Here is a 14303-nt window from a genome sequence, read left to right as displayed (position 1 = left end):
CATTAAGACGTGTGATTGTATCCTGGTTTCTTACATTCTCATTGTTTTCTGCCGATCTATTTAACCGACGGTTCTGGAGTAATTGTGAATTCAGAGTCGCTCGACCAATATTTTCTCCTTGTCCACGAAGACGTGGCATTGTTTTTTGTACGTTATTTATATCTTTATATATATAATTTTTCTTTTTTGTGTGTGTTCAAGTGAATTCAAGGATGGTTTAGATTCACAATTTGGTCCATTTATATTAGACATTTAAAAGTTATTCATTCTTACTTTGATTTGTTTAAAAAGTTTAAACTCTAAAATGAATCGTTCAACTATCCTGTGGAATTTTTGAATTCGCTGGATTTACCAGGAATACCACCACATAACTTAAGATTAAAAATTGGCTCACCTATAATTATACTGCGGAATTTAAATGCATTTAAGCTATGCAACGGCAGTTTTACGATTCATTATAGAGATTTTAAACTTTTTAAACAAATCAAAGTAAGCATGAATAAATTTTAAATTTTTAATATAAATGTATATGGATACCAAAAAATAAAAAATTGATTAAAAAGACATTATCCAGTGGGCCAAATTGTAAATCTAAACCTTCCTTGAAGCCACTTGAACACACACAAAAAATTTCATCAAAATCGGTTCAGCCGTTTAGGAGGAGTTCACTGTCAACACACGTACAGAAGAAATATATACATATATAAGATATTAATAATATTAATAATATTTATATATTAATAATTAATAATAGTAAAGAAATATTATATTAGCTGTCGTAATCTGGGTATAAACTACATTTGCTTAGGAGTTATTCAGGAGTTAAATATATTGGAGCTTGTAAAATAATTTAAACATTTGGTAAATTTATTTATATATTTATTTTGAAAACTCAATATAGATAATTATAGAAAATTATTAAAAATAATGATATTTCTTAAACATTTTTAATACATAATGTTAACTTTATCTTTTACAAAAATGTTGAAAGTAACTAGTTGTAAATTAAACATAATTTTTAGAAATATTTTTAGTAGATATTTAAAGTAAATAAGTTATAAGTAAATTAAAAACTCAGTGAAATTATTATTTAAATATTTAAGTAAAAAGTGTCACAAAAAAGTTTATAAGAGAATAAATTTGGTTAATACAAAAGTAGCGATATAAGTAATGACCATTATATTCTTTATTATAGGTACAATATTTAAGAAATGCATAATAACAATAATAAAATAATAAAATATTATTAAAATGGCAATATTACCAATAAGTGTAATAAAATATAAACTAAAATTTAAATATCTTTTTATTTATTTTCAACTGTTATTTTTATAATTTTAATAAACAGAAAAAACAAATTGAAATATTTGATTATTATAAATCTATTCTTTAAATTTGAAACTCAAGTTAATACAAAAAGATTTTCATTAATTTCATTCTCAAACCCAATAAAATTTTTTTTTTATCTTCTCAGGTGGCACAGATTTATTATTTATTTTAGTAAAACTTCACCATTTGCTCTCACAATTTAGTGAACCAGACAACACACTATAACCAATGATTATAGCAATATCATTAATATATATTATTTCTTCAAAAGCGAGAATACACAAAGCGTCGAGTGTGAAATAAAAAAAAGAAAATCACAATGGATCGGACATATGTTACGCAAGTCGAATTCCTGCATCGCTAAGCAAGCCCTAAAGTGGAACCCGCAAGGCAGTCGTCGGCCAGACGCTTCTTCAAGAACATGGCGAAGGACAATTGATTAACATCAGCGCGCTACTCATAGAACGACATCTCTACGGCAGCTCCAAATAGAATACTGTTCAGAGGAATTGTTGAAGCCCTATGCTCCACTGGGAGTTAACGGAAAAAAGAAGAAGATTTCTTCAAAAGAAAGGAATGTGGTGCACTACTTCTTTTGAGGTTGAAAATAAAAGGTAAACCTCAATTATTAAAACAATTATTATTTTAATTATTTTTATTTATTTAAATAAAAAAATTCTTAATGGAACGTTTACTTGAAATATCTCCCTACCGATTGTACTAATATTTTTGTAAGCCGTGAAAGTAGACTATATATTTTCATACAAGTTTATACAAGTACTATATATGTGATGGGACTTAATTTAATAGAAATGACGACAAATATGTTAGAATGAAAATTTATAAATTATGAAAAATGAATTTTTTTTTTATACTTTTTAAAATTTGTTTACATATTTAATTTAGAGCAGACTTCAACTTCATCATTAACAGATTTACCTACACTTCTGATCCAACGTTGTTTTAAATAAGAGAACAAGAAAATGCACTTCATCATTACTGTAACCAAACTTCCAACTAAATCCAATATAACGATTATTACGAATAAAATAAAGTTGACTTTTAAACCCAAACTTTCGTTGGTCTCAATGTTTTGGTCCTTGCTATACATAGGTGACGATCGAATTAGTTCAGTATAATAAAGACGGTGTCTGGTTTCCATTTCAATGATCCGTAATGGTTTAGCTCCATTTCTATAGCACAGAAGGTTGCTCTTATTGTTTACAATGACCTTAGTAGATAATATCCAATTACGAAATGATTCTATTTCATCACACACAAATGGATTCAAATTAAAGTCAACGTTTAAATTATTTCCAAAGTGTCGTCGACTCTGCAATTCATTTAGAGCTGCTGTATGCTCTGTTTTCACAAATTGCAACTTATTTCTTTGCAAATCTAGTAGTTGCAGGTTACTCAAACAATGCACTTCAAAATTCAGTTCAGTAAGCAGATTATCAGCTAGATACAGTTCACGCAAATTAGGCAAAGCACAAAACACTTTAGGATCCCTAAAATGAGTAATTTTGTTTTGTTCTAAATGCAAGTTTACTAAATTGTGCAACTGTCCATTATTCAGTATGTCATGTAAATCCTCATTTAAATGTGCCGAGTAGTTGTCATCAAATGCATTAATTAAGTGTAAGCTTCGCAAAGTATCGAATTTGGGTAATATAGATAAAGGATGATCATCGTGTGATATGATCAGATTGTTGTGACTTAATATAAGCTGTTGTAGATTCGGCATATACTGATATGTAGAAGGAATTTTGTTTATTTTTCTGATTTGATTATTACTCAAATCTAAAACGGTCAGACTAATACATATTAAACTTAGTTGAAATACATTAAGCCAGTCAAATTCAGCTATATTGTTGCCTGTGAAAATAAGAACTTGTGTATCTACAGGCAAAAAATAAAAATTGTTGCGTATTGAACCCGTATTTGTGCAATTTACCACGTACTTTTGTGCTCCTTCATACAACTGATAACCACAAATACAGTCATCTGGACAACTTTGTGCTATATTTAAAACCTTTCTCTTTGTATAACTCATTAGCCATTCATATTCAGGTTTCTCCACACTTAAATTTAGAGTTATTGAAAGTAGCAAAAGGAAAAAATTAAACTTGCGAATAAAAGCCATTTTAAGTTGTCTCGTATCTGCAAAAAAAAAGAAGAAAATGTTAATTATAACTGAAATAAGTTATTAGATTGAAGAAGTTATATGCCGTAAAGTGTCTTTGTAATTTCAACTTGATGAATGGAAACATATAAATAAATTTTTTATAAACAAAATTAAAATATATATATTAATTGCTATACTATTTAACTAGGAGTTTATCGGATTAGTTAATTTTTATATGAATATGAAAGAATTAATATATCATAACAATTATTAACTAGGCTAGACAAATAATTTCAGCAAATTCGGTCAATTTATCTTTATATCATTCTTTTGGAACTCGATCTAGTTTTTAGTCTCGTAAATAGGCTAATCAAATTTTTGTATACATTTCTCATGGGAGCTGAACACTGATTCATTGAACCCGCACTCGTATTACTTAATATCTATTAAGTACAATTCAACAATAGTAATAAATTAACAAATAATTAAGATTGTACTACTAATATCCAATAAAGGACATTTACAAAAAAAAAAAAATTCCTTGGGAACTTACATTCTATTAGACTGACCAAATCGAATGAATATATAGCCCTAAAATTATTCACAAAAGTCGATACGTTGGCTAACCCCGCCCCAACAAACAAGTCCACCTCAGGACCCACAGGAAGATATGCTGACCTACGGTCCGTCAACAGTTATGAATTCCAGATATGAATTCCAATATAGTTGAAATTTAGTGTGTGGCAGGGATAAGCCCCCCAGCCACAAAAGAGTAACAGTGCGCAATAGCACTAACTCAAGAAACCACAACAACAACAACATATAGTTGAATATATCACAACATATGTCATAAAAATTAAACAAAATAGATTCTTTATTAAAGTATTTAGTTAAAATTTCCAATCATTTAATTTCTCTGTATATGATAGATATATTCTAGGACCGTTGTGAATTTTTTTTTAATGCTAGAAGAGGCTTCATGTAAGTATAGACAGACAGAGAAAGATAACATAAATAAAAATTTTCTCTGCCAAATACAAAAACAGAATGCCGTTCAAAAATTCATGCTATAAAGATTTAATATAAAATTTATAGTTTATAAATTATAAAATAATTTATAAATTATTTAAAATTTGTAGGTTCAGCAAGCTTTTTACTAATATAAATAGATAAATACTTTCAACATTTTATCTCTTTCTCAAATTCCATTCCTTCTTTCTCCAAAGGAGAACATTTATTTAAGTTGAGTTTTTTCAAAGACATTATTTTAAATGAATATTTAAAAAATGTTCTATTTGTAAGGTAAAGAGAAAGATATTTGGGGAAAGATGTGTAAGTTAAAAATGTTTATCTCTATATCATAGCATAATTTATATGAAGATACAAAATTCGTATTATTTAAAATAATATATTTTTATCAACCCTTTAAAATCTCAATTTTTATCCGTTACTGCTAGAGATGCAGATGGCTATGAGAGGCATCTTCGCCTTATAACATTAAGGTATGAAAAGACAAAAACTAAATCCATTCCTTCGAATTTAGATAATTTAATAGATCTTTCGACCTTACCGGAAAACTTGTTACCTATGTTACTAAAAACGATTCTATTACTTTAGATTTGTATATGTGGGTTGCTATATAATGTAATAGTTTAGATTAATGTAATATTTTTTCCAGGAGGTAGCTTTGCGATGCACTGTATATTCAAATGCAATATTATTCTAGAAAGTAGAATATCTTATGTATCCTTTTAACAATTTGTTTATTAAATTATTTAGTTAGTATTTAAAATTTATAACAATTTAACAATAAACAATTTAAAACAATAAAACTTATAAATTTTATAACTTTTTTCGTTATTCTTACTATTGTTAGGTAAAAACCATAAACCAATGCTTAAGAGTTTTTATTTGTTTATTATTTTTTTCGTTTTTCTTGATACTAAAATAATTCTAAAATGTTTAAAACATAATAATTTAGAGTATTGCTTAACTAAACCTAAAAATCGAAGAGCAAAACTTATGCCTTGTTTTCACTATATCGCTTTTAATATCAAATATTGTGAGTATAATGAAAATGGGTAATCATATGATGTCATATTCGTATTCGTATATTCGTATTTGTCATGTTATGAAAACGCATTTGACACACCAGTCAATTACAATTCTCATTTAAAATGACATAGTAAAAACAAGGAATTAAGTGTTTTGCTCCTCCCTATTGCTCTCAATTTTTTCGGATAGTAATCCATTTACAATAAAAAATGCTATCAAGGAGTAATGGCTTAAATCTTTCTAGAGTCTTAAAAAAATCTCATCTCTCAGCATAGTTTGGAATAAAGTGAAAAAATATTTAAAATTGTACAAAAGCAAAAGAATTATAAAAAGCAGCAGAATCTATAAGGAAACTTGTAAGGTTGAGATATTCAAAAGTCTACTATCTGAACAAAAAATATATAAAATATTCAAGGTGAGTTTGAGAACGTGCACGTTCCAAGTTCTTTATTTACTTCAATTAATTTTGAACGACAAATTTGAATATAAAGATTGAAATGGAATAAAAACCTGCAAAGACTAAAATAAAATAGCAAAGAAGAAAAGGCTAAAATTGTGATTGCAATGCAATTTACTTACTTGCAGTTAAATTCTTCAATTTATTTTTCAGCAAAATAAAAATGCGAAATGTTTTAGAAGCGGACGAATAATTTCAATTCAGATTGGGAAAAAAATTTTTATATAATTGCGATAAAAGAGAACTTTAAAGCGGGATTGGGATTGCAGTTAAATTTAAAGGAAACCAAACAAATTTAGTTTCGTCATTATATCAGGTATATTATATTTGAAATTTATTAGGATAATTACATTGTCCACTTAATCGACCATTGATAATCTGAATAGTTCACCCTTTCATAATAACAGCTACTTCGTCACAAATCTTTCTTTAACACAGCAGCGTTGCTAGTATAAACCTTTAAATGACGCAGCTTAATTTGTCATTTATAGTCAAACTCTATAGAACTCTCTGTAAGAAATTGTCCTTTTGGTAAATCAACTGATGGTGGTGCTTTGCATATACTATATATACAGGCATGTATGCATGTAGTTTATTGTTCCTATAACAAGTATCTTTTCACTTATGTTGATAATGGAGTAAACATTTAGTTCTTGGACGATGTTGTTTCAGGTTAGGTTTAGATTTGTAAGTTCAAACAATTTTCGTAAATGCTCTAGCACAAACTTTACAACTGTAATATTATTCAGATAGGGTATGTTCAGATCTGTACTATAAAAAATAAGAAAAGAAGAAATGTAATCGGATATACTTCGATAAATTAGTTGAATTCATATTAAACTTACTCGAAAATAAGGATTAAGCAATAAGAAGAGCATTCTAATTTCCCAAACTACTTGGAAGGCAAGCTAATGCGATATCTTAAAAATTTAAAAATTATTAGAAATAAATTTAATCTCTCTTCATCATTTAGATATTCTGAATATACTGCTACTTTACATTATAACAGAGCTGTCCAAAACCTCCCACGGGCCTCATTCCATCGCGGCTAATATTACTTAATTGACAAAGATTAGTATATATTTTGTACAACTGGTTCAAAATATTAGTGTCCAGTGCCTCTAGTCATCACATTAAAAATAAAATATTTTGCGTATGGCAATAACTAGTATTAATAATGCTGATATTGAAAAAATTATAAATTATAGTATTTTTATTTTTCTCCGCAAAATTATGAAGGTATGTATTTATTTCTGCGGCCCTTCAACCTATTCAGTGATTTGTATTGGCCCGCGACCTACTCTGCACTATAATATGCTAAGCCAGAAACGAATAACAAGCAATGCTTTTAAAACACGTTTTTATAGTATAATCTAGGTTTTAAATATTTTCCTATATAAAAACGTTAGCAAATTTATTTTAATATTTGTTATTTTTTTATAACAAACATTTTGTATTATATTACTTTTATAAATAATAAATAACTTTAAGCATAATTTGTTACGCATAAATTGTTTAAACAATTTCTTTATGACAAGAATTTAAAGAAATTGAAATTGTAAAATTTATGAGTAGAAGTAGTTCTTTAGACAAGTAGAAAAAATTATATTGAAACTAATTAGATAGATATTTTCTACAGATTTTTTGATTTCAACAGAAATGTGGTTAAAAACCACTGGACATGGATATATCGAATTATATTGTGTTATTTATTATCAATGTATATGGTTTATATGGTATATGCCTTTACTGTATTACATACATATACTTTTCCAAACTTAATTGGATATATCGAATTATATAGCTATATTTATTTTCAATGTATATAGTTTATATAGTCGCCTTTACTGTATTACATATATTTTTCCAGACTTAATTTACTTATTATAGCCTAAAATATCATATCTGAAAGTATGGTAAGGTAACACTTTATTATATTCAGACACACTTTAATTTCGCAAAAAATCTTAATTTCATCTTCATTTCAGCGAAATTAAGTTGTTTTTTCCATACAAAATTCAGTTCTGCTTAAGATAAATTTCAAGACAAAGATGAAATTGAGATAACGAAAAAGTGACATTTTTTTAAATAAATATCAGTAACAGTTGACTTTAATAAAACCGGGAAAATATTTTGAAAGTAATACAAATTTTAAAATTTGAATATAGACAAAAAACTGTAGCTGTTATTAATTAAAAATAATTAAGAAAAAATTAAGGAAATTTGTCTAGCTGAATTAATTACTGTATATTATAATATGGTTATCAAAAGTATAAAAATCCATGATATATGATATATGTTCATATTTAGATTTTATTAAGGTATACCCGCAATTTATCCGATATAACAGATGTATGTATGTCTATTTATGTATGTATATTGATCAAATAAAAATTAAATTTTATAAAGTATATATTTTGAAGAAATTTAAATTTATCTTTATAACTCTTTAAGAATCAATACTATTTATGTAAAAGATAAGCTCACATTAATATTAATAATTTAAATGATTTTAACAATAAATAGAATACTATTTGAGCATGCTACTACTGGCCTCCTTGAACGACTTCTACTTAACTGCTTTACAGGCTACCACGTGACTACTGACTTAAGAAACTGCTTGACTACTTCTCTGCTTGACCGACTTCTACTTGGCTGCTTAACCGTCTTACATTTAAAATTCATATATTATATGTACATCTTTCCAAATATATTGATTAAAATTTTTCTATAAGATATAAATCTTAACGTTGTGCATAATTAAATGCATATAATATCTCACCACATATTATTATAAGGAAAATTTTCTAACTGTATTCTAGTAATAATAAAATATATGTGAATTTAATATTTTTAATAAAAATTTCGAGCTTACACGAGTGTCAATGTCAGACTACAATTTTCCAAGCTAAAAAATTTGTGGTCGTTTTAAATCTGATTTTTGACAGCATTTCATGTGAGAGTAAAAGTTCAACCATGTGGGTTATATCGAATAAAAGTTACGTCCCCTAAGCAAAAGTTTTAAGAAAGTTATTTTCAGGAAGAAACGTACGATGGAGAACAAATGAAATGGAAATATAATGCAAGAATAAAACTTATTTTTGTTTTGTGTTTGCAAAGCAGGACGAAGTATTTACGTTGCGACTTAAAAGAGACTATGATTTACGGATGTCATTCTGTGGTATTGCCAGATCACGTACGACTTATATGGTATTCATGCTCAGTCGTTTGACATTACTTTAGACAAATATAATTTGGATGTATATAAGTATTTAATTTTTTTTTGTTAAATTGGAAAACAATGGATAATGGATAAATATTAAAAAATTGACTGCAAAAATACAAACAAGACAATTTTGTGCTTTAATGTTAATAATGTTTTTCAAAAACAAATAAATTTTGTTGAAAATTTGGCAATCACAAAAATAATAATTGAAGTAAAGATTTAAGAAGTATATTTAAATGAATACGTGTACTTAATGCCATAAAAATTTTTATCACAACGCTCTAAAGTCAACAAAACTTAACAAAGATAAATGCTATTACATTTTAACTGGTACATTTCTATGCGGTTTTTCCATTTTGAACCCGCCCATTACGCTGTCTTGGCATTTCACTGGTCTTACTTGTTGCTGAATTTCTATTAAATTCTCATAACAGCTAAATGTTGATTACGTTGTTCATCAATTTCATTTAAAGTAATTGTATTTTTGAAAACTACAACTTATTTTTATTATAAAAAGATTTATCATACATAACATACATCGAATTGAATAAAAATGAAAGAAGAACTATTACTTTTGTCAATCTATTAATTTGTCATAAAAACAATGCATTCATAGAATGCAATTACGAAATTCTAGTTAATCCCTATTAATTTACTTAGGAATAGAAACAGCTAAAATTGATATCAAAAAAATTGAACTCAATGAAAATCAACAAATGTACCCGAATGATCGAAGATAAAATAAAAGCAGGAGAAGAAATAGCAACAAACTAGATATCCTGTGAAAAAAAATTAAGCATAACTTACAAACTCTAGCACTACGACAGAAGACTGCATGCAAAAAATGTATCAGAGAACTCTTTAAAGACAACAATTTTAAGCTATGACATACTAAATATATTGAATCAGTGTCGAAGTTATATTCAATAAGGAAAAAACAAGAACTAGAAGTTTTTTAAAATGTCTTACTACAAATGAAATTTAAGTTCTATAATAAAAAAAAATTAAACCATATGAAATTAAATCATATGGATTTAACCTAAACCATATTCATCAACTGCATTTACTTTTTACTTAAAAATAAATTTCATAAAATAAGTTCACGATAGGATCTGAACATCCTATCATCAATAGGATCTGAACAAGTGCCGGATTTGCACATAGTTAACGGATTCTAATATTGAACATTTTATATATATAAGGAAGACAACGCAACAATAAGAAACGTAAAATCGATCTATAGTCCAACTTCCATAAGTCGAACTTCTATAACTCGAATTTTCTATAACTCGAACTAAATAGAGTGCAACAGGGTTTAGAGAGCAAATTACAATAACAAAAAAATTCTTTGACTCGAACCTTTTCTTTGCAAAATGGTACTTCAAGTTATGGAAGTTCCACTGTATTTTAATGTTTTTAAATTACTATAGTAACTTAGTTATACTTTGGAGGAGTTTATATAATATTGTATAGCAATTTGAATATATTTTTTCTAATATCAAAATGATTTTATGCCGTAAACACAACAAAAAATTGCTTTATCTATGGCAAACTCGAATTTTGTGCTTGAATCCTTTAAAAAATTTATGAAATAAAACAAATTACGAACTTAAAATTTATTCATTATTCAAGATAATCTGTGTTTGTGTGTGTTTTTTGTGAAATAACTTGAAAACAAGTTATTTAATTAAACACTCATTAAATATTAAAGATGCCAATGCTGATTTTAATTAATGCAATTATGATTAAGAGTTGCTTTCGTATTCATGAGTTATTTAATTTTAATGAAATCATCTATTTCAGTTACCACATTTGTAGTAAGCACAGATTACATTTAAGTGCCATTAAATTATCATATAAATTGAGTAAAACCTTTAAAGAGATATAGGAACGAACAGCAAAAACGTCGTGCAAAAAGAGTGATAAAATTATAAAAAAAAATTACAATTTTTTCTCAACGACAGATAAAAAGTGAACAATTTTTATATTTGGTGCACAGTGGGAGTTTGTCTTTTGTTGCATCTACGATTATCACAGCCAGCAGCCCCATAAATCCAAAAACGAACAACCGTAAAGTTCTACCAAGGCACACTTAGCCCAGTAATGCATGAATTTAAAGTACAAACTGAGATTGCGGACGTGTATTGCAAAAAAAAAATTTATTAATGTCCTTTATGTTTTTACATTTTACTGAAAACATTTTTATCGGTAAAAATTTATTTTTATTCCCTTGAAAGGATATATCGTATGAAGAGCTTTTTCTTTTTGACTTCACACTTCGAATACCACAACCTAAAGGCGACAACTTAAATCTTTTTATTTAAATTTTATAATTGCACTCTTGTACGACTCCATTGCAGTGCAAAAAAGCAGGTACATAATAAGCTTGTTCTTAAACCTATTACTTCTAGTAATGTGAAAGGAATATAAGATCTTACATGTAAAGATCTTACATCATATGTCATTATAAATTGGTAGTGTTAACGCCACGATATATCAGTTCTTAAAAAGTGAACAACAATTAATTAAATAATAATAATAATTATCAAATATAATGAATTTCAAGCGTTTTAAAGAATATCTTTGAGATAAGAAATTTCACTTTAAGTTACAATTTAATAATAATTACATTGTAACTTACATTGTATACTAATACTGCTGCTCAATGAAGTATATAAGACATGTCTTGTAATTGCCTATGTCTTTTATATTACAATTTCAAGTATGTTTCTATTTGTACTGATGATCCCTGTGTTTTTGTTATTAGGACAGAGTTACACGAACAAATTTGTCATTGATTGCTTGACTTCAATAAATATAAGGACTGCATATGCAACAGCTTGCAAAAAAGCACATACAAAAAAGTCATACTTTTTGGAAACTATAAGCTTGATTCGACAACTTCAAAGTGTGCCAAAAAACAACAAGTCTCTTGCCAAGGTCTCTTATTTATACGTAAAAGAACTATCTTACTCTAAGAGACTCTAATTATCATGTAAGAAAATGCAGAAAAAAAGTAATAAGCGATTTATTGTAAACCTTTATTTAAAATTGAACGTCATTTGTCGAAAGTATTTGTACATAAAAATTCTAACAACACTAAACAGTTTTAAAAGTTTCAATATTGTAAAAAAGAACAAATGTACAAATTTGTTTAAATGTTAATGAACGTTTTAATTTTTTGCAATGTGCACAATCGACATATGTACTTATCTACCTAAATGGTAAACATTCAGTCAAACTTCCATAAATCGAACTTCTATAACTCGAATTTTCTATAAATCAAACTAAAAAGAGTGTAAAAGGGTTTTAGAGAGCAAATTACATACAATTCAGCTTCCATAACTAGGGTTTTAGAGAGCAAATTACCTACAATTCTGCTTCCATAACTCGAACTTTTATAACACGAATATCTCTCTAACTGGAAAATAAATATTGTCACGTGCCAATAGGAATGTGGGAAAGTGCATTCTTTAAATCGAATTTTTGTTTTAAGTATGAATCCATTTTAGTGTTAGGGGAAGTCCCTTTTTCAACATAAGAAATTTTTTTCTTATGTTGCTTATATGTGGAAATTGCAGTCGCTGGCAGCATGGTTTAAAGTAAATAAAATAATTTCCAATGCTACTCTTAACGATTATATTAACCTTGACAATGAAATTTGTACATCAAGGTTTTCTATAAATTACGATATTATTGAGCAATATAGCTCTGAATTAGTGGATCCGATTCTAAGCACAACGGAAAGTGAAGAGTGAGTTCGGTGGATGAAATTCTTCATCAGCCTTCCAAGAGTGAAGTAGAAGACGCATTCAAAATTCTGAATTTTTATTTACAAATGAATGATACTCCAACTGATGATCACTACAAGGCTAGAAATAATTTTACTGAAAATAAGTAAAAGTAATTAAAATCCCAAACCCTAATTTCTGAATATTTTATTTCATTATAACTTCTGTGCTTTGCTTGATTGCAAATAAATAAATATCTTAAAATATAATTCTAGTTTCTTTCAAAAATAAAAAATTCTCTAATTTGAAGTCTCCATAAGTCGAACCTTTTCTTTGCAAAATGGTACTTCGAGTTATGAAAGTTTGACTGTATATCATTGCAACTTATACATCCACATGTATAAACACACACAGTTTGAAAGCTTTTACACACATTTAATTTGTATACGCGACAATAAAACTCGCACAAACAAGTCAGATTTGTACACCTCCTATTAGTCTGCTTTTGCAACTTACCTCCTTAAACGTTCAAAAGCCGACTTTTTGTTTTGCTAATTATTCACTTTTCTATTTCTCTTTTCTTGTATTATTGCATAAATTTGTGTTGATGGTATACACAAGAAGCTACCGTTATTGTTGTTGCTATTTTTGGCTTATATGATCCTTTTGTTAAACTGATATCATTTGCGTAGATTTAGTGCAAATTTTCAAATTTCTTATGAAATTGCTTTTTTTAATTATTTGATTGTTTGTAAAAAATTTTTTGGCTTGAATTTATGCAAGCTCCCATTGAATTGTCTTATAAGTTTTCGACTTTTTTTTGCTATAAATTACGCCTCTGCAAAGTGAAATCAAAATGGCGCTAACGAAACTTCCACTACAGACACAATTTGAAAATTAAAATTCAAAACTGAACTACACTCCACTTTCCACTAATTTTTGTCTTTGCAAAATAAAGTTTATATTTTTGATAATATTTACTACAACTTTAAACTAACTTCGTTAAGAACACAGATATGTCAATTTTCCATTTCGGCCGTCTAAAGCGCCGAAAGCCGTGCGATCTTTGGGCTTAAATCATTGAAATATAGTACAATTAATTTATTATTGCGTGGAATCGCCTAATCTATTTAAATTTAAATTGCTTGTTAGTTATCTAATAACTAGTTGCTTTATGTCTTGTTTTGTTTTATTTATTGTTCTTTAAAATCATATATAATAATAAAACAATTTATAATAAAAAAAAAAAAAAAACAAAAAAAAAATTTAACGTGCGTTCAAAGTTTTGCTTTCACAGATTTTGTTTATGAAAATCACGTAAATTAATTAAAAAAACAATTAAATATTTAATTTTTATAGTCGTTAAAAATTTTTTAT

General features: G+C 27.2%; 1 protein-coding gene across 1 annotated transcript; it reads right to left on the bottom strand.

Moving 5' to 3' along the window:
- Window positions 1-2218: 2218 nt before the first annotated feature.
- Window positions 2219-14022, bottom strand: LOC119676007 (leucine-rich repeat neuronal protein 3-like). Its single transcript, XM_038087228.1, has 2 exons — window positions 13443-14022; window positions 2219-3492 (listed from the first exon to the last, which is right to left on the bottom strand). The coding sequence occupies exon 2, from the start codon at window positions 3473-3475 to the stop codon at window positions 2219-2221; it is 1257 nt and encodes a 418-aa protein (XP_037943156.1). The 5' UTR covers window positions 3476-3492; window positions 13443-14022.
- Window positions 14023-14303: the final 281 nt, after the last annotated feature.

The sequence above is a fragment of the Teleopsis dalmanni genome, chromosome 2, assembly GCF_002237135.1.
Source record: "Teleopsis dalmanni isolate 2A chromosome 2, ASM223713v2, whole genome shotgun sequence".
NCBI classification, from domain to species: domain Eukaryota; kingdom Metazoa; phylum Arthropoda; class Insecta; order Diptera; family Diopsidae; genus Teleopsis; species Teleopsis dalmanni.
The sequence above is the reverse complement of the archived record's forward strand: the minus strand, read 5'-3'. Positions and strand labels throughout refer to the sequence as shown.

What these genes read in the sequence shown, in the direction of transcription:
- LOC119676007 (XM_038087228.1), bottom strand. Translation starts at nt 3,475, where the DNA reads ATGGCTTTTATTCGCAAGTTTAATTTTTTCCTTTTGCTACTTTCAATA.